This window comes from Brassica napus, chromosome C5, assembly GCF_020379485.1.
Source record: "Brassica napus cultivar Da-Ae chromosome C5, Da-Ae, whole genome shotgun sequence".
Lineage (NCBI taxonomy): Eukaryota > Viridiplantae > Streptophyta > Magnoliopsida > Brassicales > Brassicaceae > Brassica > Brassica napus.
In genome coordinates this window covers 9,085,732-9,111,886 of record NC_063448.1, presented here as the reverse complement: position 1 = coordinate 9,111,886, position 26,155 = coordinate 9,085,732, and the positions used below count along the sequence as shown (strand labels likewise).

Here is a 26,155-nt window from a genome sequence, read left to right as displayed (position 1 = left end):
TAAAATACCATTAATCCAAAAAAAAAATCATGCTTCACGAATGCAAGCCTTTTACCTTAACATCATGCCGACATATAATACAGAAAATAAGGGTTACACCTTATAATTCGACATGGCTAAGACGCTCGCTGTCATTCCTTAGCTCTTGCGACATAGCTACAACGATCTGGTTCAGAAGATATCCCAGTGTCACTTTTCGCATGTGATATGTTTGGTTTTGTTGGTTAGTTTTTTGAATACAACGAGGCATGGGTCAACAAATGTTAGGCCGAATAGGAATTGTAATATGGCGTGTTGCTTCCAACTTCTAATCAGTAATCACACAATTCATTGCGGTTCAGCCATTGGGCCGCCACAAAATAGTAGAAAAATTGAACCAAACCAAACCAAACCCCTCTATATACCAAAAACAAACAAAATCAACTTTTTTGTGGGTGATGAAAAAGAAAGAAAGAGATCGAAATCAAACTTGGTAGGAGAAAGAAATAAAAGAAACCAGGACCTTTACAAAGCTGAATCGGGTATGTACAAAGATGTGGCTGTTATTGCGTCTGTCAGTCTGTGTGTGTGTGTTTTCCTGTTATCATGCCTGTCCAACCCTGCCTTACGTGCGTTAACTTCCCATGCAAGGCACAAATTTCATCTCGGAGCCCTCGACAATGATGATTTTTCGTGTAGAACCCACTGAGTGAATTCATTTGAGTATCCATCTACTAAAGGAAATTCAATGAAACGTCCTGGTTGATTCGAACTGCTATGAAACTATCAAGATGAGAAAGGAAAAAAAAACGACCCGGTCAGTGTCTTTGTTTGGCAAAGCTTACAAGTAACTTGAATAATTAAAAGTGATATGGTGATGAAGGACTATTACCTCAAGAATGTTCGTATCAGTTGTAGAAGTGATGGATTCGTCCATGTCCGTGAACATGTTATCTGACGACACGGAGCTGCACAAAACATTTACATCATTAATTTACAAGGCTTGCATTATATTAGAATAGATATACCTCAGTTACTTAGAATAATAAATTTTTACCTGCAGAGTTCAAACATTTCATCTGCCGGAGTGAATCTAGCATTGTATGAGTGTGAAAAACCAGGTACATCATCCTGCCCGAGAAAATCAGACATAGAGCTACTCCCTTGTAACATTTGTCTTGATCCTGTTCGTCTCAAATGATCTTCATCGACAATAGCCGAGTGGAAGCTGAAGATGTTTATCAAAGAGGAAGAAGAATCAGACAGAAGTAACAAACGAGTGCTTTACAACAAGTTAAATAAAAGAGACTCTGATGAACCAACCACCTTGGAGAAGTTGGTTCAGCTTCAATGAATCCAGATTCTGAAGTGGTTTCCCATATAACACCGTTTAACCCTTCACGGGAAGGCTCTGGATTTTCGAGTATCGGCTCCTCCAGATTCAGTTCACCCAATAAGAGAAGGTTATCGGAAAAGGATCTTGAAATTTTTGGCCTGTTGTGTATTGGAACATATCTCAGTCTTTTGCAGAGTTATATGTCAACTTATAAAGAGAGCTGGTTTGGTCAACAAGGTACCTCAGGGTTTCGATGTCAAGGTTAGAACTAGTTCTTCTAGTGTTGCGTTGGTCAGAACCCAACTCCCACGGGGCTTGCCTCCCCAGTTGAGGCCCTGATTTTCCCAAGAACCTGTCAAGAGAAATAGTTTTTAGACCAGACAAACACATAACAAGTTAAAAAAAAAAAAAAGAGATGAGAAGTTTCTAAAGCTTACACATTGATAGCGTTCTGCTTTTCGCCGTCCTGATAAGCGTTGTTGTAGTGACGACGAACAGCTGTGATGATGTCACGGTGTTTCATCATCATGTTCCACTCACCTCTCAGCGCACTGAACATCTGTTAAACCACACATAATTCAACAACAACAACAACAACTCAAGCTTAAAAGAAAAAAAGTGTTGGAGATCAAAAATCACCTTGGTGTGTGCTTCCGAGCCAGCATACTGAATTGCAATTGCATCACCCGCGTTTTCGTAGACTTCCATCAGTTTCTTTGCCACGGGGTTGTCTTTATCGACGATAGGAGGTCCTGTGATACCCAATGTACGCAGCTGGTGATTAAGAGCCACCAATCCGTGGGAGTACTGAGCAACATTAGTACGATCCAAGCAGTCTACGCAGTTTGTCCTCAACACCCCACTTTGAAGCCTATGTATATCCGCCTTCAAAGCTTCATTTTCTTGAATAGTTTCCTCTTCATCTTGATTCAGAATAGGGTTACTGGGGGCATGGGTAACATTAGTATTATGTTTCATTCGCAGGATGCATATATAGCATTACCAAACTTACTTGAAAAATGAATCCTTAATAACGCTTTCAGCTCCAATGCCTAAAGGAGCTTCACAGAAAAATAAGTCAATCAAGTCCAGTGCTCTCTTCCCAAGGACACACAGCTGCTCGAATGCACCATCAACTCCGCTGCAAAAGGGCAAGGGAAAAACGGGTTAAGACCTATTACACCAACCCCACCAGTTTAATTTCTTCTTAATAGGTAGGTGGTAGAGAACCTTTTGAAGTGTTTGTTTAGATCATAATGGATCGCTTTTAAACGGCTATCCTTCTTCGCCTGTCTGTTTATAAACCAGATTGCCTTTCCAAACGCTGCCTTTAAGATGCTTTCTCGATGGTCTTTATCACCTGTCTGAATATCGCAGAATAGCAAAGCTACACACACTCAATATTCCAGCAATCCAAGAAAGGGAACAACCAGCGTATAAACTTTGACTTGTTGTCCTAGTAAATTTAGAAAGCCTACTTTTAGAAGATTCATGATGATTATCCGCTTCCCATATCTCTGTCTCAGATTCTCAAAGTGGAGCTTAGTAGCTGCGTAATTCTCGTCTGTGTTATTCACTGTGGCCGGTAAAAGAGAGAAACAGAAGCGTTAAGAATCCATATGTAAGAAGCAAGGATCCATATGTAAGTGGTGCTTACATATTATGTCGGGTTGTGGATTGAACACAGATGTCTCCTGGGACCAGAATAGCGGTATTGAGCCTCGAACCTGCACGACTGATGTTATAGGGATTTTCTTCCCCTCTGGAACTTCTTTGGAAACTATCTGCTCTATCTCAACCTCATTGGCTACGCTGCCTTGCTCATTCACACCACGCCTTAAATATCTGCACATTAACAGAGAGAGCAGAGGCAAGGATTGTTAGTCCATGACATGAGAGAAAAAAAATAACAGAGATAAAAGAACATATATATACGGGTACCTTGTACCAGCATAACGGCGTGAACGCCGAGCAATGACAGTCAAAACAAATTCTTCATTAGATACTGAACATTTAATCTGTACAACAGCAAATGAGCAGTAGAGATTAGGTCTTGTTAAATTAGCAAAACTATCCAGACTAAACCAAATTAACCAATAATAAATGCATGCATTTTATGGTTACCTGTTCAAAGAATCCGTATACAAGTGCAACTGTCCATACGGTATTCTTGAGGATCCCTCTGATCCGTCGTGTTAAATATTCGTTCCACACGAACATACTGTTGTCGTGAATTTTTCCCTTTTCGGTGTTGCAGATGTTTCTCTGGAGGGAGTACATGAGTCGATACGTGTAGCTGAAGTAGAAGTTTTTGCTAAGATCCACCATGTTGAAGAGCTTCCTGTACCTTCGCTCGGCTGCAGAACCAGACACTCTGGTCTCACTGGAAGGATATGGAACCATGATCATTTGACTCTCCGCTACCCCATAGATAGCATGGCCGCAGATCTCGCCCACTTTCTTCTTTTTTCTAATCACAAGCATGTAATAAGGCCCCAGGAATCTAACAAAACCTGCACCCAGAGAATCATTATATCTCCATAGCTTCAAAATGACACATAGAAAATAAGAAAATAAAAAGAAAGACAGTGCTCTGGGACTGACGTACCAATGATACCGTAGCAAGTAGTCTCTGCTCTAAGTCCACCATGCTCCTGGTTCCCTCGACTAATCCATTTTTTAAGTTGGCTGATTTCATCATGTGTGTACCTCGTAGGATCTTCAAATAAATTCAACTCTTTCGGGTCCGTTCGATCAATCTTAAGAATCCTCCAAAAGGTCTTCTTCTCGTCTCTCCCGATCAAGTAAAAAGTCTGCACAAGACAACCAAATTTATTCACAAAAAAAATCAAACCAAAATGTAGTTTTTTCACTATATTTTTTTATATTAATAATTTATAAATAGAAAACTTAGAACCAAAGACGCTACATGATGTCAAGCTAAAGACTCATCATCCCTTACACTACAAATCATATGAAACCACCAAGCAAGTACATAAAAGAAAACAGTTTCATCAAACAAAAACCGAACCGTTTTTTTAAAGCAAACCGGAGAATAATGCTGTTATGTCTTAAACAGAATCAAAAATCAATTAAAACCATAAATGTATTAACGTAATTATCGGTAGATCAGTTGACGGTAAAAGATCACATTGATGCGAATCAATCGTAAATTAAGAACAATAAACTAAGCGGGAGATGAGGAGATATTTCGCGTACCGTGCGAGTACTGTAGAGTTTGAGTTTGTGAAGAACGGGCAAGTCAATCAGTTCGCGCCTCGGGTCTTCCCGAGGCTCCGATCCCATCAGACCAGATTAAAATTTGAAATTCTCGAACCTGGAGATAGCTCGGAGCCGGTTTGACCCCGATTTCGAACCGGTCGATGAAGAGAAACAGCTGACCAGACGAGGTGAGATGAGATGTATATATAGAGCGTGAATGAAGATAAGTCGGATTGAATTTCTCAGAAGAGGCTCAAAAAATTTTGTGAAGAGGATAAGGACCAAGAAGATGATTCGAGGAAGAGTGGAGCCGTCGAGGATGTGACCAGGTCCGAGAGGGAGAGAAGAGAAGACCTGTTTTTTTTTTTAAATGGTAAAAAAACTTTTTTTTTCTTTGTTACCTTTTCGGCGCTAAATGGACTGTATTTATAGCCTCTCCGATACGCTGCCGTTTCCGGAGCACAATTGTTTTATGATAAAAGGTCAGCCTTTTTGCTTCTTTTTAATTTTCTCCCTCTCTAGTAGATTATACATCTAATCATATTTAGTAAGAAATCATATGAAAAGTATTATTATTTTTTTCTAAAACTAAGTATTATTACGTTTTCACCTTTTCTTTGTCAAATATTTACAAATCTTAGAAAGACAGTCTTATTTTGCTTTCTCTTAGTCAGCTTGTGAATATATTTTCACCGAAATTTCCGAGTGTATATTTTAAGTTTTAATCGGATGAAATGATTGTAAAACTATTGATCTCAATTAGTGTTCCCACGCCTTTTTATCTTTTTAACGATGGAATGTCGTAGAGTTGCACGCTAAACACATGGAGGAAGATTTGGGTCTACATAACATCCATAAAAAAATCATTCACGATCATGACCTTTTTTATTTGAGAGTTATATATGTCTAAAGTTTTGCAAATGATACTATTATTGTGCTGACAAAAAAAAACAGATACTATTATTTGTGTATAAATGTTAATTAATTTGGTCCAGCTTGTGATAAAAACTTCGACTAATTCAAAATAAATGTAAGCAGTTTAGTTTATAAATGATATATTGGTTTATAAATGTCAATTTTAGTTATGATTTTGGTTACATAAAGAACTGAAAATGCATGTTAGAAACGGTTAGATATTTGGGATTTGATTAACTATAATGTTTTACTTAACACACAATTTGTACACGCAATGGCCGACCCATTCGTTGTTTAGAATAACCAGAGTCCTCTTAATGATGGACATGTGTTATGTATAACGATAGATTATTGTTTATACGCGATCGCGATTAGTCTCATGTTTTTCTAATACTACAAACCAAAAGACTTGGCTATATTTTAACAATTCGTTCATTCCATGCTTTTAAATACTATATAATATATATATTAGAAATATCCATCAAATTACTTGTCTGATAAGTTCAAACTCTTCCCAAATATTGTTTTTTTAACGACTGACTTTGTGAGAAAAATACCTACAAAAAACTATTATATTAACGTAAATAGAGTTGCAAATGTTATCAATATAATAGTTTCCAAAAAAAAGTTTCCGCTTATAAATTTTATAGTTACGTCACTTGAGTATAAAATATACAAATTCAAACCAAAAACATGACATTTGATGGCCGACCCGACCGATGATAGATTCGCAATGACTTACTCAAACATCCAGAAACGTTTTCTTAAACCATGTCAATTGGCACGAATATTACTGATCGAAGACTTAAAAATGGAAACAGGAAGTCAACATTCTTTTTAAAAAAAACAAAGACTAGGATTATCATGTAAGCCATTTCTTCCACAATCATATTCATAAATAGCATTGACAAACCTTAAAGTTTATAATATCATCACGAGGTAAAATATTTGAGTTTTAACAGCTGTTCACTGTCGTTTAAAAAAAAAACAGCTGTTCACTTTTCACTCTGTTTAAACCCAAACCACATGTAGGTCGGTTTGGTCCGGTACAGCTTACTCATTTAGGTCCGGTTAAGCAACCCTTTGAATACATCCTCCGCTTTACTTCTCCATGCATATTGATCCATTATCAACTTTGTCAAGCTCTCCCATCCCACTCTACATAGAACTCCTTAAGAAACTCTTCCATGAACTCGTGTCTTTTCTCTGCCCTTCTTTTACCCGCCTGATATTTTTTTACAGCGCCACATTCAAATCTCAGGCGAAACAAAATTTGAAAGTAGTATAGAATTGTTTTCCGGTTGATCTCACCTCAGTTTTCATCAGCTTCTTCAGCTTGAGAAGTTTCTCATGGAAGTGGTTAATGGTAGTTTGCTCCTCTTTCTTCATGTACTGCTCTTTGGTTAACTCTGTCCGGGGCTTGATCTCAGGATCGTGAAGCACTCTGTTCCTGCTTCCACCAAACGTAAAGCAACGAGCAATTCCTAAAACATAAAGAGATCAAAAACAACTAAGACTACAAACATAGAAACAGACAACAGAGCAGACAATTTGGCAGTGGCAGATCAAAAGCTCTTTAAACTGTCGAGAAGCAAAGTAAAGACAAGAGAAGCATTCAAACCAATGGCGCCAATTGCATCAAGGCGATCAGCATCTTGAACCACCCCAAATTCTGGAAGAGATCCGCAGAGTGTTTGCCCTGATAATTCGTCTTTGAAACCTGGAAAAAAACACTCTTGTCATGTTCATACATTTAGATACAACAGAATGCCTCTTTTTTTTTTTTTTTACAAACTCTTAACTTGAGAACTAAAGCGAGCTATAGTAGACTGGATTTGGTGAGTTAAAAAGTTGGAGAAGGAAACAAACCCATTCCATTGATGATATTTAGTATTTTGACCTTCTTGGTCTCTTCCACACCCTCCTCATCCAGGAAATTCTCAACAAGCTTAGCTTCCGAAGGGTCTCTAAAATCAGGTTATAACATCAGAGGCAGAAAACGAAGTCTTCATGATTCATAGTTTTCACACCAACCAAGTTTGAACTTAGTTAGTAGAGCACAACTAATCCTAGAGTGAGCAAACCGAGCAAGGCATTCCTCACAAGCCTCATCTAATGGCATCCACTACAGATTACAGTATATAGAAAGAGATAGTATCCAGCCCCTCACGGTAAGAGAAAGTAAGCATTTAGTCTTGTAGTAAAATGATCAAAGAATGGTGCAAGGGATGTTAGTATACTAAGCGGTTCAAAAAAGAAATAAACCTCTAGAGATGGATAGAGAAACAGACCTTATGTACTTGTAATCACCTGATAAGAGAGAGATATATACACATAACGATTAAATCAGTGGGAATATAAAAGAAAACACATGACTTCCAAAAAAAAGAAAGAAAAAGATGACCAAAAGGGAAGTGTACCTATATCATGGAGAAGAGCTGCAAGCTCCACCTGCAAATGAGAAAAAAACACATTGAAAAAACGTCTCACATTCTATGAAAATCTTAATAACCACATACAGCCCTCTCACTGAATCAAGAACTAACTACGATTCCAGATTCCGGCGAACAGATTTGGAGAGGATTTAGTAGGGCTCACAATTTCCATGGAGTCGGAGTTGGAAGAGAGACCTTCCTCGCGAGCAAGGGACATAGCGAGGTCTCTGACCCTCCACACGTGCGAGGCATCGTGAGAAGCATCGTTTCCCTTCATCGCCTTCTCCACCAGCTCCTCCGCCTTCTTCCTCATCGTCGCCGCTGCCATACTTTCGACACAAAGCTCTCTTCCAATATTGGCTGCTTTTACCTTTCTACCCTTATTAAAAGGTCAAATTCTGATTAACCCCATTTTAACTGCTAGTAATATTCTTTTTTTCTGAAATTGAATCTTATAATTTATTCCAGCTGCAAATCGTTCTCTACTTCCGTATCAGCCACCAAGAAGACAAATCATATGAAAAAGAAACCTCGATTTATGGAAAAGCATGAAAGAGTATTTAGTTTAATTGTCTACAAATAAAACTCTTCTCAATAAAAAAACTTATGCTTGTTTATCACTATCAGCCAATATAAAAAAGCAACACAAAAGCTTAATAAGAAGATGCTCTCACATCTTTAACACAAATGATTGTCGACGAAAAAGAAACGGCACGGCTCCTTCTTCCTTATTATTATTACTCAAAGATTTGATCTTATTTTAGAAACATACTCCACTACTTAGTCGCGGAACTCATCCATGAAGCTCTTGTGGAACTCAGTGAGACGGTTCACGATTGCCGGAATCTTATCCTCTTGAGGAAGTATAGTGCACCTGAAATGCCATGTTCCCGGTACCTGTCTAAATCCAGAACCAGGGACTAGGACTATTCCAGTAGCGTTTAGGAGGCGTTTGCAGTAGAACGTGTCCGGTGCCGTCTTTGCAGCTTCTGCAGCCGCAATCGCCTTTTGTGGAAGGTTAATGCAAGGGAATAGATACATAGCTCCCTCTGCTCTATTGCATGTTATACCCTCCAACTTGTTCAGAGCTTCTTCAAGAGTCTGCACAGTGAGAGCTCCAAAGCATTAACACCAGAGAGACAAAAAAAACATGATTGCTACTAATAAAGTTCTCTGTGAATGGCTAACCTTTGCACGTCTTGCCATAGACGAGAGGATTCCCTCTTTCTCTGCTATGTATGACTCGTAGGACTCATCACCAGGCTGGATCAAATTTCATTAAAGCTGTTAAAGATTCTAGAAACCGAGCTTAAGCTAAAACCAGCTGATGAAGTTATATAGATGTTTTGATACCTTGGGTGGGCTCATGACGAGGCTGGCAAGAATTTGACCAGAGATGTTGGAGCAAAGATTCACAGAAGCCACTTTGTATATCTGCTCTCTCACATCAGAAGTGAAACCAGTAACCTCCATGTAACCGCCTCTCTTCCCACACTCTCCGTAGTATCCTATTTGAAAGAACGAATCCAGTTTTAGATACCATTTTCATAAGCTTAAGACATTAGTTTTTTTTTTTGTCAAACCTTTGGAGATAGACTGGAACGAGACTAAGGAGATATCCTTCTCACCGTAGCCCATAGACCGGGCCACTTTCTTGAAAGAGTGGAACTTTTTGTCAGGGACGTAAACGTTTTCCTGATAAACCTCATCGGCTAAAAGAACCAAACCCTCTTTCTTACAGAAGTCAACAATGTCACGCTGGTTTTCTTCTGAAAGAACCTTTAACCAAAAAAATAAAATAGACAAGACTGTAAAGCTCTGGACCGGAATAGATTTGTAGTTTTTTAATGCTGAAGATCAAACTAACCTGTCCTGTTGGGTTACCAGGGTTAATAACCGCCAACGCTCTTACAGTGATACCCTTTGACTTAGCATCCTCCAGCTGCTTCTTCAGCTCAGATATTTCAAGTCCCCATCCTGATGCTTCATCAAGGTAGTAAGGAACCTACAAGAAGATGATGACAACATAAGAAAAAAGGGAACTTCAGTCACTATAAAAGGTACAAGGAACGTACCAGACTTCCACCGTGAAGGGCAATTGAAGCTGAGTACAAGGGGTACTGAGGAATGGGGCAAAGGATTCCATCTTTCTCAGAACTTATGAGAAGTTGCATCATCATATGAACCTATAACGAGAAGGAGAATCACTATCACCATTAAAACAAACTTGTTCTGTAATTTCCATGAGTTTTAGGGGAAGTTTGATGATAGTTTACCCCAGGGCTTGCACCATCTGTCATGAAAATATCATTGGGATCCGCGGGGAAACCATCACGGGCTTCGATTCCAGCAGCAATTGCATCACGTAGTCCCTTGATACCCTGAGACAAAACAAAAGATTAAGAGAGAGGATTATTCGCAGAGAGAGAGAGAGAGAGAGAGAGAATGCCACAAACCTGGCTGTGACTGTAAGCACCGGTAGCCTTCCCGGGAATCTGGTCGAGAATCTTCCAAGCACGCGCAATAGAATCAGCGCTGATAAAAATTGAAACATCCGTTGTTAAACAAAATCTTTTTACCACCAGAAGGAAAACAACTCAGAGGCTGAACTGTACCTGAACAAAGCATGTGTTTCATCTCGGTCCAACAAAGCTGTGTGGGAACACAAAGCAAGAACCTGAGGGACATGGATGTTACAAGTTTAGCTCCTGATTAACATATGGTGAACAAACCAGAAGTACCATCAAAGCTCAATTATTTACCTCTCTGAAGAACGTTATGGGCTGTTGGCTAAGAGATTGCGGGTTTCCGATATTACAGTAGATAATCTGTTAAAAGCGGATACACTTGTAAGTTAGAATCAAGTGTGACGACACGGATTTAAATTTATAATGTACCTCATCAAAGGGATAAGCATCCTTGTTAATCTTCAAATCATCTTGCAACTTCTGTGAGGTGGAAGAAGAAAGCAAAATGAGTAAAAGCAGTTTCAACAATCAGAGAATAAAATTTAGGACAAAGGATGGTGCTTTAGGATGGTTGCTTTATTACCTGAGCAATGTTGACAATTTCTCCACGGACAGCATACTCACATTTCAGAACCTGAGACGGTCCAAGAAAAAAAAAACAAATTGTTTAAGTAAATAATAACCAAAACAAAAGCAAAAGACAACAGTCACTAGAGCCATGCAGAACTGTTCCCTGAGAAACTATTCAACTGGAAAAGTATGAGGACTTGCACTATCATGTCAACAAGAATCACATGAATCGAATCTAGGATGCTTACATGAATATAGACTTTTTAATATCCACAAAAAAAAAAAAGCAGAAAAACAATATGATTAAAAACCCCCAGCTTTATATGTGTCTAAGAACAAAGGATAACCTTAAAGTGTAAAACACAAGTGAGACAAATCCATCAAATGTCAATGATCAGCCCCTAAGCAGATGCTCAATAAACACAATATCAAGTACTAAACGATCTTCTTCCCTTTACCAAACTATGAATCAAAATCACAAACAAACAGCAACTCTCAAACGATTGATTAAAGAAGACGAATACATTGGGGTTGATGGAGTCAATAGTGACGGGAAGAGAGGAAGATGAATCAGAGCCAGGCATGTCGGAAAATAAACGCGATGAAGAAACAGGAATAGGATCGGAAGCAAGGAGAGAGAGAAGGCGGATGTTATTGTGATGAGGACGAGGACGACGAGTCTGATCTATGAGATTTTTGGCTTGGCCAATCACGAATCTCCGCATCTGTGTGGTCGGGTTTTATATAATACTTGCTGCCCAATCTATGAGATTAGTGGCTTTTGTCTCGAACACGAAACTTCCCAGTTCCTGTTTCGTCTCTTTCCCTTTCACACTGATTTTGACAATTTTTTGCGTCCACCGATTTGGAATTTATGGAATTTTGCATTTATTTTCTACGGATTTTTTATTAAGAAATCCGTTTCACCGAATATTTATTTATTTATTTTCTTCCTTCTTTTTCTCTTTCTGTTTTTGTTACGGTCAAATATATTAATTAACAATTTAGTGAGATCTGAATCGTGGATTCAGAAGAAACCATGTGTTTAGTGTCCGAAATCAGCGACTGCGACGCTGTTAATTAGACAGATCTCCTTCTTTAAAAGTGGTATTGGGCCATATTCAAGGCCCGGATTATGGCTAAGTCTCCCTTCTGGCCCAATATGTTCTCTTCTTACGTGATAGTAAATTTTGAGGGGAAAATCAGGGCTTGGTTCGTTTTGAATCAAACTAACATTGTTATCATTATCTCTCTTTCTTTTTGTAGGGTTGCAGCTCTAAGTACTGTTTTAAAAAGTTTTATTTTCAGCCTGTTTGACTTTGTGGTTTTAGTTACAATTGAGTTGCCAATGATTTTGGCATTTTGCTATTAAATCATTAGCGAGATCCATGAATGTATATTGTTAATGAAGAGGCTTCGAATGAGTATATATATACAAGCTACTTCCGTATGTTGTAACTTTCAGAGTAAATTAATCAGTGGAAATCATCATGACAGGCAGCTAAACAAATTAGCATATACGATATCTTTTTTCTTTTCTGCATTTAGTTGGAGAAAATCAAAACTTCCCCAAGAACACCTTTGGTTCTGACAAATCTGATGCCTTTCATGCGTAAGAATCATATTTATATTTCAGGGTTTAAGCACCACCAAGAATAACATGCTAAGAGGATGATTAACCCGAGGTTCTTATGAGGGGATTCTTAGCGGAAGTTAAGAAACTGTTTCTTAACTTTTAACTAAAAAAATTAAGAACCGGTTTTTATTTAAGAACCGGTTTTTAAAGTTCTTATTTAAGAACCGGTTTTTAAAATCCTTATTTAAGAACCGGTTCTTAATTTTTTTTAGTTAAAAGTTAAAAAACAGTTTCTTAACTTCCGCTAATAAGCCCACTTTAAAAACCCGGGTTAACCATGGTCTAAGGCTTAGAAAGACTTCTTGAAGATAAAAACCACAAAATAAGAAGAGAAGAAGTAGATATTTCCTTTCCAATGAAATTAGTAGGAGGAAGCAGAACACAAAGATGTTGATAATTTGAAGATCACTAAGCTAGTGTGGGTTTTATAGTCTATTTCCATAAGATTGAATGCCTCAAGATTAAAAGATGAGTTGATATATTACAAGTAGATTACATAGTTACCTATTCTACAAAAAAACATAGAAGATCTAAGAGGAAAAAGAACAGAAAAAAGGCAAAAGTACTGAAAAATTTTAGGTCTTCTTGCCTGTGTGATCTGTTGTTTCCTACTTCCTTCACCAACCATTGGTGGATTACATTGATACAAAAGAGAAACAATCGTGATGTCAATTACACCTAAGACCCATACTGCCATACATCGGTATGCATGAAAAACAAATCTTGATTGTGTCTTGTTTCTTCTTTACTTGTTTTGTATAGGGTTTGAGCCACTCCTTGGGACTCTTCTTCGGAGGCTATCATTTTCACCTACAAGCGGTTTTGCTTCCTTCATGTCCTTTCTTGTCTGAAAATCTCTCATTGCTTGGCTAGAATTTGTCGTCCTTGACAGAGAACGTCCCTCTACGCTGTACTTGCTGCTAAAGAAAGATACAAGTAGCAGAACCAGAGCCACTGACAAGTATCTCTTCATTGCGGACTTTTCTTCTTATAGTTCCCTAGGAATCTTAAAAGCTCTTTAAGTTGTTTTTGTTATGTTCTGTTTATTGAGAACTGAAACGTGGATAGAGATGCGAGTTAAGAAAAAGTGAGAGAGACGAGAGACTTCTGTAGTTTAGTGCTTTATAGAATAAGATATTTGTGTTGGAACACATAGTTTTGGGATCTGATCACGTGATCTTACTTTGACTGCTGCTATACTTATCTTGATCTTAATCATTTAGTGATGCTGATATTCTATAAATTCATATAGAATTCATATGTAGAGAGTCGAGGCAAAGGATCCACATATACACATTACCTAACTCATGTAAATGCTTTGAAAATTTTGGAGAGAAGGTGGTCATGTGATTGGAGCACGTGATTCCTGGCTATTGTTATTGGGGAACTCAAAAGAGGCTGAAACTGAACTTTGTTTGAATTTTATATGCACTACGGGGTTGACCCGCCCTGGATATTCTTTATATGTGATTTATGGTATTATTTTTTTGTGTAATTTTGAGATTTGTGTTTTAAATTTGCATTTGCAACAGAAGTATATGATAATGATTTTTGTTTTCCAAAAAAATTGAAGTATGGAGAGATTATATGTGATAAGATATATTTAAAATTAAATAGTTGTTTCTATATTAAAGAATTGTGGCGTTGATATGTTGTGGAGGCTTCGAATGGTTTTCATGTTGTTTTCTCTAACAAAAATTTGATCCAATATTCAGGTGATTTGTAATATTTTGGGTTTAGAAAGATTGAGTTGTGAGTAATTTATGTTGAAATCATAATTTTTCGATATGGTACTCGAGTGGAAGTGGTGATTATTTAAAATTGCATTTCTTATTTAAAGTAGAATGTTATATTGAATGCGAAGAACGTAAAGTAAACCTAATCAAAATATAAAAAACACTGAAAAAAGAAAATGTGAAAATTGAGTAGCGGTCGATGAGTGTAAACACTTGTTAGTCACCATAAAACCAACTACAAGAACTTTACCATTTTTTTATAGTAATAACAATCAATGCAACGATTTTCCAGATTATTGATATGGAGCTTTTTTGGTGGCATTATAAATATTATATTAGTTCTATAACACTTATTTTTTTAATATAGAGATATTACATAAGCAATGTTTAGTCGACTCCATCATTTGTCAGCTTCAGACATGTCGGTTTGTCGTTCATGACGATCCATAAATTTCATACATTCCTCATGTTCTGCTATGCATAGTAAAATTATGGCATAGAGATACTTACCAAGATAGTTACCTCTACCATAGTCTTTGTTTTATTGTCAAAATTGTTTGTTTTTCCTAATATTAATTCTTGAATGGAAAAAAAGTCTGCATTAGTTTTCAATAAAATATTTAAAATGCCTAATTTATTATCAATTAAAAACTTTCTCTATTTTCATTGCATTTTTATTATTTATATTATTATTTTACTTTGTCCTCAATATATGTTCAATTTTAACTTTTTAATAAGTAAAATTGTTTTAAAACTGTACTCAATTATGTTAAACACATAAAACATGAATTAATTTTATGTGTTAGTTTTTTGAATTTGGCAACACTTATTGGTTTTCTATTTCTTTAAATTATTAAGTCATACAATGAGGAAATATGTTATTTACTATAATAAAAATTACTTAAAATAGGTATGTAAAGGAAAACCTATACAAATTGTAACTATATATATGCTTGTTTAAATTTTATATGTGATTATTTTTAAAATCAGATAAATCATGTTATTTGAATTCATAATTAGGGTTTGAAAATAAATGATAAAAAGTTTATTTTACATTGAATTTATTATAAAAGTTATATAAATTACTAATGTTAGGACTAATATTTTATTAATTTATAAAGTAATTAATTTATGAAAAGATTTATTTCTTAGATTTCTTATATTTTGGAATATTTTGTATAAAATAAGAAAATAGTTGATTTTATTCTATACGTATAATTTAAAAATTTTAAATTTGACTTTCATATTGCTTTTATACTATTTAGTATACAGAAAATATTTTTCATATGATTTAAATGAGAAAATAGTTGATTTTATTTGATACATATTATCTTATTATTTTATCGTTATGTGATATTTTGAGTCCAACTTAGGACCGACAAAATTTATTAATTTATTATAAAAGTTCTATAAATTATTAATATTGGATCCAATTTGGTTCAGTTCTGACTTTTTAAGTAATTTTGAATAATTCGTTTGAAAAGGTAGATAATTTGGATTTTTGGATTAAATATTTAATAATTCATGTTGTTCGGATAAAAACATCAAATAAAAGAAGAGATATTCAAATAATGGTTTATTATAGTGTTTAAGGATATTTTGTTATTTAAAACTAAATACTGTAAAGCTAATATTTTTAGATATATAAGTTATATTTTAGATATTCCGGTATCTAATTTCTTTTTGTTACGGTTTTGGTTTAGTTTCCATTTGTTTGGTTATGAATATATGAACTTTTTGGCTATTAGTAATTTTTTGCTTTGGTCTGATTTAACATCGATTAAATTTTTAAGCTCACACAAAATAAACATGGACCGGCACTTAGGTGTGTGGCATAAAGTGCAGATTTCCAACGCATAGATACTTTATTTTATTTTCTTTTTTACAAACAAATATAACTATCTTTAATTAAATTAAATATTTTCATTTTCAAAACTAAAGTTACAGAAATTTCATTTAAAAATAATTTAGAAGATCATGTTAAAAATAATTTTCATTCAAAGTTTCGTATAAATTATCAAATGTAATTCTGACATACACAGTAAATATGTACTTCGTTAGGTAAAAAGAAAACAAATGGTTAGTGATCTATTCACATCAATGAACTATAAGAAATTGATATGTATCTGGTCCAATATTGAAATATGCTTTTATTGATAAATAAGTTGGAAACATGAAATTGAGACCAAACAATGTTTTGAAAAAGACAATGCAAATGAAGTTTCAGAAAATGCAGGAAACTATATATGGGTAACTTATGCAGCTAAGCTTTCATTAGAGTTGTTTGAGCAGCTGTTGTGGTTTCATTCAGCAGAGGCGTTGGGTTCACAGGGATTTCACCACTGCCTATAGCTATGTCAGTTTCTTTTAACTTCTGACCATCTGAGCAGATGCAAGACACACATATAGTGCCACTGCGCCAGGCATAGAATTACCACTGGGGTAGTTATTTCCGCCCTGTCAACACGCATTACAATATGTCACACTGCAAGAAGCATTGAGAGCGTATGCATTTAGCTCGGACACCGTAATATACGCAATTTTCTTTACACCACCATATTTAGTAGAACTTGTGGAGCAGCTAGCTCCAGACTCGCCCAAACCAGCGGTTGGTCAAGTCAACATCTCTTTATTTGCAAGTTCCAAAATATAGAAACTTGAATCATCATGAATAGGCGACCTGCAAATTTTAGTGTATTCAGTATCAGAATATTTCTACAGGAAAACATTACAAACAGAGATGGTAGAGAGATGGTTTTGACCTCCAACAAACTTGGGACTAATTCTGGTGGCAACAATGACCGTAAGCTCAACACGTACCCTAAATAAGTTCTGGTGAAGTTGGCTGGCCTGAACATCTGAGACGAACAGTTGTAGTCCTGAAAGAAAAATTGGAGCACTTTAGGCTCTTGGTCTTAAAACCTCAGAAAAGTAAACATGAAAAATCATCATGTTGCTCTAATCTATTTATATAAAGAAATTTGAAATCAAAATGGAAGTGTACGAACCTTTGTAAGGAAAAGTCTCTCGGCACGTTGCTGCAAAGTACCACCAACTTTCAGCCCCAGTGCCCCCAGCGCCTGAATGACACAGAAGACATATAATTAGAGGAAAAATGCTTCAGGGATCATATAAACATGAAGTATGGTCATTACCTCCTTAAGCTTTTCAGGTCCCACAGCTATCAATTACGAAGTTGAGTTAATGAGATGTGCCACTCTTTGTCAAGGTCTTGCAACGGCTCCGTTCGATGGAAAAAGGTGGAACGCAACCTTGACGTTGGAGATCAGAGTACGTATTCTTCAAGTTCTGGCCTCCATTTGGTGGTGAAACTCTTTTTTTGAAATGTCTCTCAAAAGCTCTTCTACCCATGTAGACACTGTTTCCGCGTATCTCGCATTCAAACTTCTACACGACACAACAACACCAAATTTGATTAGTCAACATAGTGGTTTTCACTGTCTACTTTAACATTGACAATGGTCTAAGAACTTCAAAAACCCTGGCCAAGTCCATGAAGCTTGTAGAACCAGTATGGTATTGGCTTCCCGTCCTAACCCATTGGCAGCTTCAGTGGATTGTAAGCACCACATTCCTCTTCATTACTTTCTACAGATCACTGTGTGGTGTAAAATAAATACCAATAATTATCTTATCTAAAGGCCCGATTTGGAAATCAAGGGATATAGTAAAGAAAAGTATGCATCACCAAGTTTTAAATTAAATAGGATATTCATAATCTGCAATAAAACTCTTGGATGCAGACAGTATGGTTTCTCTGAGATTTAAAACTTATAATTACACAGAATATAGAGGGTTGACCACAAAAATAGAATATATAGAGAAACAGAAAAACAAAAGAAGCAAAAGAAAGCAAAGAGATGCAAGCAAATCTGTGTACAATCATCAAAATTATATTTATATGTGTTTGCTTAAACTATTCTGAGATTTTAAATAGGTACTAATCTACATTTTTCACCAGCATTATCATCTGTGTATATGTTTATAAAGAACATAACAGAGATCATGAACAAAACTAAAATGTATATGTGAGTTGCTTATGTATCTCAATCTAGAAGACTATTGATGTACATAGATTTCATATGGGTAATGAAAAAATCCAGTAAACTTCTGTAGTGTGCAGTTTTTATCATGTACATAGATTTCCTATCTTACCTCTTCAGAAGAAGAAAGGCTATGGAGTGAGAACAAACATGGCCTTCGTGATTGTCAACTGTATCGATCAAAGCGCCCATTCTATAATCCGAGAGCTGGATGCCACCTCTGTGTAATTTGGAGAGACTCCATGGTCTTTTGGGGTGGAAGGTCAACTCTTTTTATTGAAATATTTCAGTGTTTTCCCAGTTTACAAAAGCTCTACAAAAAAAAAAAAATCAAAACAAATTGGTCAGTTCATAGAAAACCAAAAAAGCGCAGAAGCAAAATTATAATCAAAAGTATTTTAATGGACATCGAAGTTTTTAGTAAAAACAAATGGACATCGAAGTCTTTTAAAAAAAAACTAAGAATCATGAGAAGAAAAAATGATTCAACTGACAACATATAAGATTAGTTTACTGGAGAAAGCAATTAGTAGCAACAAATCAGATCAGAACCTTGAATCATTGTCGACTCTGATCAGGAAAAAGCTCAGGCGTCTCCTTGCGCCGTAGAACAAAGAGGAGAGACGAAACAGCTTCTTCGCGTAGTTAGAATCTTCGAATCTAGAACTCGCCATCGATTAATATAGTGATGTGGAATGCATGATGAATTCGAAGAATTTCTTATTTGTTTAATAATAATTGAATGCAGAATTTACGATTGAACTGTAACGATAAATTAGGTCGGTTTCTTTCGTCGTCGGTAAGACGGTGAGAATGCGAAAGAGAAATACTTCGGGTGACGTGGAATTATTCATTAACATAGCTGTTTTCTAATTGGTTGATTATTTGAGTTGACGTGGACACTCCTCCTATAGCTTATATTTGCCTTCTAGTATTGTTAGATTAGATTTTTAGAAAACTCGTAGACATTAGACATGACTCTGGAACTTGGAGGTTGTATTAATATTAGCGCCCAATATTTTCATAAATAAATAGTTTACATGTAACAGCTGTTTTGTCACTCCAATAAAGTAATCAATACTTTTATTATTTATATTTTAATTTATTACTGTAAATGAACAGAAGAAAATTGATTCAAAGAACCGGTACATATTCTTAAGATGGGTAAGTCGATCCTCAAGTGGAGGTTAAAGAAGTAGAGAAAAGTTCATTACGCAATTTCTGTTTGATTAAAAACAATAATTATAGGATTTTAAAAGGGAACGTAGTATGAATCCTTTGACTAAAGAAAGGTTTTATAAATGACAGAAAGGTTGTTTTAATTTGCGGCTGCGAACATGTGGCTAACAAATAACGAACCGGAAAGAATGGTTTTATACAATACCGGGAAAACGTGTGGGACAAATTGATGAATTTGGGTCGGTTTAGATAAACCAACCCATGTTAGGCTATTATTCTCTACTACCCGAGGACGAAAAAGAGAGAGCAAAAATAACGAGACAGCGAATCCTCCTCGACAAAATTCGATCAAGGTGCTCTTTATTTTCCCCCAATTTTATTTAATTTTCTTGGATCTGGTGTTAGAAACTTGTTCCTGCATTTGATTTTTCTTCCTATTTTTGCGTTTATGGGCAAGAGCGAAGCTTGAATTGCAATTGAGCTTCTCTTTTTTTTTTTCTTTGTTCTGAGGGGGATTCCGAGGTATTTGATCTAAGAAATTGCAGTTGATTCGAGCTTGTTTGCTTATAATTGTTTAATTTCTGGGATGTGATGTTTATCTTTCTCTTGAATTGGAATCGATCGAGTTTTGATTTCAATTGGGCTGGAATGATTTTTGGGGGTTCTTATTAAAACTTGTCGTTGGTTATCAAAGTGTTGTTCTTTATTCAGTTTTCCTCTGATCTTGCATCTTCGATTAGGTCATGAGAGAGTATTGCATAGCATGTTCAAGTTTTAGATTCCTTACTGTATTCAAGGTTGGGCAACCATTAATCCTGGTGCTCCTTCAGGGGATGCTATCATTTTCGAATTGATCTGAAAAAAGTGACTCTCATGTTTAGCTCCTTTCGTTTCGTGCTACTATATAATTCCTTTTGTCTGTTATCTGCAACAGGTTGAACAGCAGCTGCAGTTATTCACTAGCTCATAGATGGCAGAAAAGGCTTGTATAAAACGTCTCCAAAAGGAATATAGAGCACTTTGCAAGGTACTACTCTCTTCTTATACCCCCCCCCCCCCCCCCCCAAAACTCTTTCTTCTTTTGTTTGTTTTAGGGGTTATTTATGAAATGTTCTGTTTTATGCCTTCAGGAACCAGTCTCTCATGTTGTTGCTCGTCCTTCCCCAAATGACATTCTCGAGTGGCGTATGCCTTTTCTATCCCTTTCTCTTTACTTATATTTTTGGTCTATGTTTATCATACTGGATCTCTCCTTACCTTGATCAGTTACTAACGAAGAGTTGAACTATTGGCGTTTATCTTACAGATTATGTGCTGGAAGGAAGTGATGGGACACCTTTTGCTGGTGATAATCTTCTTTCTGTAGTTTCTTGTTAGTTTTGTTTTCAGCATCCCTCATGGGTGTCTAATTTTGATACTCTATTTCTCTCCAACAGGTGGATTTTACTATGGAAAGATCAAGTTCCCTCCCGAGTATCCTTACAAGCCACCTGGAATTACGTATGTTCTTTAGATTCTTCAGAATTTAATCTCAATTCTACTCTTATCTTGGTCTAGCTTCCAATGAACCACATCCTTTTTTTTTGGCTTCAGAATGACTACACCAAATGGTCGATTCATTACACAAAAGAAGATCTGTTTGTCTATGAGTGATTGTAAGCTCAATGCTGTACTTTCTATTTGTCGTTTCGTTGCAATCAAGTGTTTCAATATCTGAATAACTTTTCACGACATTTTCAGTTCATCCAGAAAGCTGGAATCCAATGTGGTCTGTATCAAGGTATAAAGTCTCCTTTTGACATTTACAATAATTGAGAAGTTCATAGTTAACCAATCTTTTTTTCCGTGAATGGCAGCATACTTACAGGGCTTCTCTCGTTTATGGTGAGCTCTAGAGTTTTTCTTTTCACTTTTCTTAAGGGAATTTCAGATATACGAACAATCTAACATGTGCCTACTAGTTTACTACCATCTGATTATTTAACATGGTAATATCTTTTAATTCTGTTATTGAGCTTTCTCTAAATGTTGTCCTCGTGGTGCAGATGGATACTAGTCCGACAACCGGAAGTGTGAACACCACCGTAGCTGAGAAACAACGGTTGGCTAAGTCATCTCTCGCTTTCAATTGTAAAACGTAAGATCATCCCACCATCAAAATTTTACAGACTTCTGGATTCATTTGGAAGCTACCTTTAGTCATTTGTATTCAAGATAGTCAAAAAAGCTGAGTAGAAAACACTACTATGAGTGAATGCTGAATCATAATTAGCTTATGTGTGTGTTTTCAGTTCGTAACCTGAATCCAATGTTTTCTTACATCGTTACAGCCCAGCATTCCGAAAGCTGTTTCCAGAGTATGTAGAGAAGTACAACCAGCAGCAACTCGCCGAGCAAACGCAGCAGACCGCACCAGAGTCTCCTCAAGAGAGCGATAGCAAAGCAGAGTCGGCGAAAACAGTCGACACAACAAAGGAGGACTCAGATGGTGGCTTGAAGGAGAGGAGGAAGAACAAGAAGCAGGGATTGCCGGCGTGGATTATACTGTTGCTAGTGTCGGTTTTCGGGGTTGTAATGGCGCTGCCTCTGCTTCAACTGTGATTTTCTATGTAACTAAAACATAGAAATGGATGTTGACCCTTCGGATAAAATCTCTCTTCTTCTCTCTCTCTCCCCCCTCCAGTATCAAGAGTAGTCTTCTTTTGTCTAGTGCTCTTCTTCTGTCCGAATTTACTCAATTTAGCCTGTTTGTGCTTTTTAAAGGCCATATATAACACACGTTTGGAACTAATTTGTATAGTATATGGTTGGTTGGTTTGCATTTGATAAATAGAACCTTATGGTTTTCCTGTGTACGTACTTGTCCAACACATTTTTCTTCCAAAGCTTGTGTGTGTGTCTTGATTTGTCAATCAAATATCTTCTATCTTTCTTCAGCATCTCCAGATAAAAGCCCTCTAGTAGCCTCTGGGAGATGTTCTTAGGTATTCAAGAACCTCCACCAATGGCAATAGAACCTGTTATGAGCCTGTTATTATTCTATTCTATAATGTTTGTAGTCTCCAATGTCTTTGTAAAAGCTGATAGAAAACACTCTCTTTGTAAAAGCTGATAGAAAACACTCTCAGTTACGTTGTTTACTTGATAAACTAGTTTTGAATAAAATGTTTTTAAATTTCGAATTTAGTTTTTTCAATTGATGAGCAAGAAATTTACTAAAAACGATTAAATTAATTAAGGTACTACTATTTGTCTTAAAGTCAACTATGGTATTGACAAGATCACAAGAAACTTGCTTCGTCCGGTGACTCTTATGAGGAAATGAGATCCAAAGCCAAAGGTCTTTTGAGACCATTAACCACAAAACCTTTACAACCTCTGAGTTCTCACAGACATCTCATCTGCCTCATCTGCCTCCTTTTCCTATCTGCTCTCTTTCTTACACATTCAGAAGCTGCCTGCAACCCGCAAGATCAAGAATCTCTCCTGTGGTTTTCCGGCAACGTTTCTTCTTCTGTTTCTCCTTTGAATTGGAACCTCTCCATTGATTGTTGCTCCTGGGAGGGAATAACATGCGATGATACATCAGAGAGTCACGTCACCGCAATTTCCTTGCCCCTTAGAGGACTCTCAGGAAACCTCAGCTCGTCTGTTCAGAACCTTCACCGTCTCTCTCATCTCGACCTTTCTCATAACCTCCTCTCGGGTCCTCTCCCACCAGGTTTTCTCTCCGCCCTTGATCACCTCATGGTTCTTAATCTTAGTTACAATAGCTTCAACGGTGAGTTGCCACTTGAACATGGAAGCAACAAGTTCTTCTTCCCAATCCAGACCGTTGACTTGTCAAGCAATCTTCTCCAAGGCCAAATCCTCAATACTTCTATATTTCTCCTGGGAGCTTTCAGTTTAATCAGTTTCAACGTTAGCAATAACAGCTTCAGTGGTCCAATCCCTTCCTTTATGTGCATGATGAGTTCACCTCAGCTCAGCATTTTGGACTTCTCTTATAATGATTTTGCTGGCCAAATCTCGAGAGGATTAGGCAGATGCTTGAACCTTAGTGTTCTAAGAGCAGGCTTCAACAATATCTCTGGTGAAATACCTGTTGAGAACTACAATCTCTCAGAGCTAGAGCAACTCTTTCTCCCAGCCAATCATCTAACTGGAAAGATTGATAACAACATCACCCGGCTCAAGAAACTAACGTTGCTTGAGCTTTACTCCAACCACCTAGAAGGACAAATACCAAAGGACATAGGTCATCTCTCCAGCTTGCAAAGCCTCCAGCTACATGTTAATAACATCACTGGTACAGTTCCGCTTTCTCTTACAAACTGTAGTAAACTCGTCAAGTTGAACTTGAGGATCAACCGGCTGATAGGGAACTTAACAGAACTCGAGTTTAGCCAGTTGAAGAGTCTTAGGATTCTAGATCTTGGGAACAATAGCTTCACTGGTGATGTTCCGGATAAGGTTTTCTCCTGCAAGTCTCTCACGGCGATCAGGTTTGCAGGAAACAAGTTAACGGGGCAGATATCTCCCCAAGTAAAGGAACTTGAGTCCTTAACGTTCCTGGCTTTTTCAGACAACAGATTAACAAACATAACTGGGGCTCTCAAGATTCTGTAAGAAACTGTCCATTCTAATCTTAGCAAAGAATTTTTACGATGAAACGTTTCCAAGCAACAAAGACTTTGTTTCCTCTGGTGGATTCCCTAAACTCCAAATATTTGCCATTGGTGGATGTCGAATGAGAGGTGAAGTACCAGCTTGGCTGATGAAGTTGAAGAGCTTAGAACTCATGGACATGTCTCAAAACCGACTCGTAGGGTCAATTCCTGGTTGGTTGGGAACTCTCCCCAACCTTTTCTACATCGATCTCTCAGATAATTTACTTACAGGAGAGCTGCCAAAGGAATTTTTTCACCTGAGAGCTCTGATGTCCCAAAAGGTCTACGAGGCAACAGAAAAGAACTATCTACCGCTGCCTCTTTTTATCAGACCCAACAATGGTACCGCTAATCAGCAATACAATCACCTGTACTACTTCCCACCTGCCATTTACATCAGGAGGAATAACCTAACAGGGAGTATACCTGTAGAGATTGGCCAGTTAAAGGCTCTTCAAGCTCTGGAGCTTCTTGGCAACAATTTCTCTGGCAGGATCCCAGATGAATTGTCCAACCTCACCAACCTAGAGAGGATGGACCTGTCCAATAATAATCTATCTGGTAGAATCCCTTCATCGTTGAGGCTCCTCCATTTCATGTCCTATTTCAACGTGGCTAACAACAGTCTAGAAGGGCAAATACCCACAGGAGGCCAGTTTGATACTTTTCCAAAACCATGTTTTGAAGGAAACCCATTGTTGTGCGGTGGTGTACTGCACAGCTCCAACTCGGCCGCATGCTACAGAAGACGATGAGTTAAAGAAAACACTTGTGGTTGGGTTGGCCACTGGATACCTTGTTGGATTTAGTTCGATTTTATTGGTGTGTGCCTGGCGGGTATACCATGTGAAGCGTGCGTGTATATCTGGGATTAATGGTGTTGACATGAAGCAGAATTACACCTAGACTTGAGAATTAAGCTGCAAACTTGAAAATACTTATAAGGTTTTATAAGGTTTTTATAAGGTTTTATAAGATTTTATAAAGGTTTTATAAGGCTTTATAAGAAGCACCAGACTTGAGTTTAGAAGCAGAAGACCAGACTTGAGAAGCAAAGAAGAAGAAGAAGAGAGAAGAAGACCGTTGAGTATTTTAAACAATAAATATTTTATTGTATTGTGTATAGAGACAACTTGCCTTTAAAAGACTTGGATCTAGATCCACAATTTGAATTTTTAAGGGAATAGAGTTTCTCTCAGATCTACTTTTTCTCAGATCTACTTTCTCTCTCTCTCTCTCTGTTCTTCAATGTTCTTCATCTACATCTCTTTATCCTCACATTCTTTCATGGTATCAGAGCAAGTAAGCTCCTGAGATTCATTCTTCTCTACTCTATTCTCTTTACCTCCACAAATCTCTGATTTTCCCTTTCTATTTTTGGTAAAGTTCATCATGTTCTTGAGTTGTTCTTCATTCCCAAAAAAAAAAAAAAAAAAAATGGAAAACTCATACACGGATGTCTTTAAATCTGTGTCTATTCCGGTTACCCTCAAGGGAACCAACTACTTACTGTGGTCTAGACTTGTCAAAACCGCTCTTGGAGGCAGAGGTCTTTGGGAGTATGTTGTTGACGGCAAAGACACCAAGAAGACCATCCTAGGAGAGGATGGTCAAGAAGTTGTTGCTGCGGCTGAAAGAGGTGGAAAGAGAAGTCAGAAGGATCTCATGGTCCTTTCCATCATTCAGAATAGTCTTGAAACCTCTATCTTGGAAGCTTACTCCTACTGTGAAACTTCCAAGGAGCTGTGGGATACTCTCCAGAAGGTATATGGAAATATATCTAACATCAGTAGGGTGTTTGAAGTCAAGAGGGCTATCAACACTCTCAGTCAAGAGGACACTAAATTTTCCAAGCATTTTGGGAAGTTCAGATCGTTGTGGGCCGAGTTAGAGATTCTAAGACCGGCTAGTCTTGATCTGGATGTACTTAATGAGAGAAAGGAGC

The 26,155-nt window shown here is 37.0% G+C and overlaps 4 protein-coding genes and 1 pseudogene across 5 annotated transcripts; 2 read left to right on the top strand and 3 right to left on the bottom strand.

Annotated features, from left to right (window-relative positions):
* Positions 1-249: 249 nt before the first annotated feature.
* On the bottom strand, positions 250-4,935 carry LOC106447242 (phosphoinositide phosphatase SAC5). Its single transcript, XM_013889121.3, has 15 exons — positions 4,535-4,935; positions 3,924-4,128; positions 3,440-3,828; positions 3,257-3,333; positions 2,973-3,160; positions 2,794-2,891; positions 2,546-2,679; positions 2,328-2,456; positions 1,955-2,258; positions 1,753-1,874; positions 1,557-1,667; positions 1,306-1,473; positions 1,037-1,207; positions 872-947; positions 250-762 (listed from the first exon to the last, which is right to left on the bottom strand). Exons 1-15 carry the CDS (start codon positions 4,619-4,621, stop codon positions 640-642), a joined length of 2,382 nt encoding a protein of 793 aa, XP_013744575.1. The 5' UTR covers positions 4,622-4,935; the 3' UTR covers positions 250-639.
* Positions 4,936-6,351: 1,416 nt separating this feature from the next.
* On the bottom strand, positions 6,352-8,298 carry LOC106351398 (uncharacterized protein YpgQ-like). The gene is made up of 7 exons (XM_013791205.3): positions 8,051-8,298; positions 7,873-7,903; positions 7,744-7,762; positions 7,322-7,419; positions 7,074-7,172; positions 6,764-6,936; positions 6,352-6,677 (listed from the first exon to the last, which is right to left on the bottom strand). The coding sequence occupies exons 1-7, from the start codon at positions 8,213-8,215 to the stop codon at positions 6,591-6,593; spliced, it is 672 nt and encodes a 223-aa protein (XP_013646659.2). The 5' UTR covers positions 8,216-8,298; the 3' UTR covers positions 6,352-6,590.
* A 102-nt stretch (positions 8,299-8,400) lies between these two features.
* Positions 8,401-11,838, bottom strand: LOC106447239 (alanine aminotransferase 1, mitochondrial). Its single transcript, XM_013889117.3, has 13 exons — positions 11,450-11,838; positions 10,939-10,989; positions 10,785-10,835; positions 10,650-10,715; positions 10,503-10,564; positions 10,344-10,422; positions 10,164-10,268; positions 9,963-10,073; positions 9,755-9,892; positions 9,471-9,666; positions 9,241-9,395; positions 9,076-9,150; positions 8,401-8,988 (listed from the first exon to the last, which is right to left on the bottom strand). The coding sequence occupies exons 1-13, from the start codon at positions 11,648-11,650 to the stop codon at positions 8,668-8,670; spliced, it is 1,611 nt and encodes a 536-aa protein (XP_013744571.2). The 5' UTR covers positions 11,651-11,838; the 3' UTR covers positions 8,401-8,667.
* A 7,876-nt stretch (positions 11,839-19,714) lies between these two features.
* On the top strand, positions 19,715-22,395 carry LOC106447238 (ubiquitin-conjugating enzyme E2 34). 2 transcript variants are annotated; one of them, XM_013889115.3, is made up of 10 exons: positions 19,715-19,893; positions 20,475-20,567; positions 20,671-20,725; positions 20,847-20,885; positions 20,977-21,040; positions 21,134-21,195; positions 21,281-21,320; positions 21,397-21,424; positions 21,586-21,677; positions 21,871-22,395. In XM_013889115.3, exons 2-10 carry the CDS (start codon positions 20,511-20,513, stop codon positions 22,139-22,141), a joined length of 708 nt encoding a protein of 235 aa, XP_013744569.2. In that variant the 5' UTR covers positions 19,715-19,893; positions 20,475-20,510; the 3' UTR covers positions 22,142-22,395. The 2 variants fall into 2 exon arrangements, with proteins under 2 accessions (XP_013744569.2, XP_013744570.2); XM_013889116.3 differs by having other exon boundaries at positions 19,861-20,062.
* A 192-nt stretch (positions 22,396-22,587) lies between these two features.
* LOC106450172 lies at positions 22,588-25,266 on the top strand (annotated as a pseudogene).
* Positions 25,267-26,155: the final 889 nt, after the last annotated feature.

What these genes read in the sequence shown, in the direction of transcription:
- LOC106351398 (XM_013791205.3), bottom strand. Translation starts at nt 8,215, where the DNA reads ATGGCAGCGGCGACGATGAGGAAGAAGGCGGAGGAGCTGGTGGAGAAG. An exon ending in AAATATCATCAATGGAATGG is followed by an intron (nt 7,173 to 7,321) that starts GTTTGTTTCCTT and finishes GTTTTTTTCCAG; the next exon opens with GTTTCAAAGACGAATTATCA. An exon ending in TGATGCAATTGGCGCCATTG is followed by an intron (nt 6,937 to 7,073) that starts GTTTGAATGCTT and finishes TTTATGTTTTAG; the next exon opens with GAATTGCTCGTTGCTTTACG.
- LOC106447239 (XM_013889117.3), bottom strand. Translation starts at nt 11,650, where the DNA reads ATGCGGAGATTCGTGATTGGCCAAGCCAAAAATCTCATAGATCAGACT. An exon ending in CCCTTCACGGTGGAAGTCTG is followed by an intron (nt 9,893 to 9,962) that starts GTACGTTCCTTG and finishes ATCTTCTTGTAG; the next exon opens with GTTCCTTACTACCTTGATGA. An exon ending in GTTCCAGTCTATCTCCAAAG is followed by an intron (nt 9,396 to 9,470) that starts GTTTGACAAAAA and finishes TCTTTCAAATAG; the next exon opens with GATACTACGGAGAGTGTGGG.
- LOC106447242 (XM_013889121.3), bottom strand. Translation starts at nt 4,621, where the DNA reads ATGGGATCGGAGCCTCGGGAAGACCCGAGGCGCGAACTGATTGACTTG. An exon ending in TATACGGATTCTTTGAACAG is followed by an intron (nt 3,334 to 3,439) that starts GTAACCATAAAA and finishes GCTGTTGTACAG; the next exon opens with ATTAAATGTTCAGTATCTAA. An exon ending in GCTGAACCAACTTCTCCAAG is followed by an intron (nt 1,208 to 1,305) that starts GTGGTTGGTTCA and finishes AAACATCTTCAG; the next exon opens with CTTCCACTCGGCTATTGTCG.
- LOC106447238 (XM_013889115.3), top strand. Translation starts at nt 20,511, where the DNA reads ATGGCAGAAAAGGCTTGTATAAAACGTCTCCAAAAGGAATATAGAGCA. An exon ending in TACAAGCCACCTGGAATTAC is followed by an intron (nt 21,041 to 21,133) that starts GTATGTTCTTTA and finishes TTTTGGCTTCAG; the next exon opens with AATGACTACACCAAATGGTC. An exon ending in CTCGCTTTCAATTGTAAAAC is followed by an intron (nt 21,678 to 21,870) that starts GTAAGATCATCC and finishes ACATCGTTACAG; the next exon opens with CCCAGCATTCCGAAAGCTGT.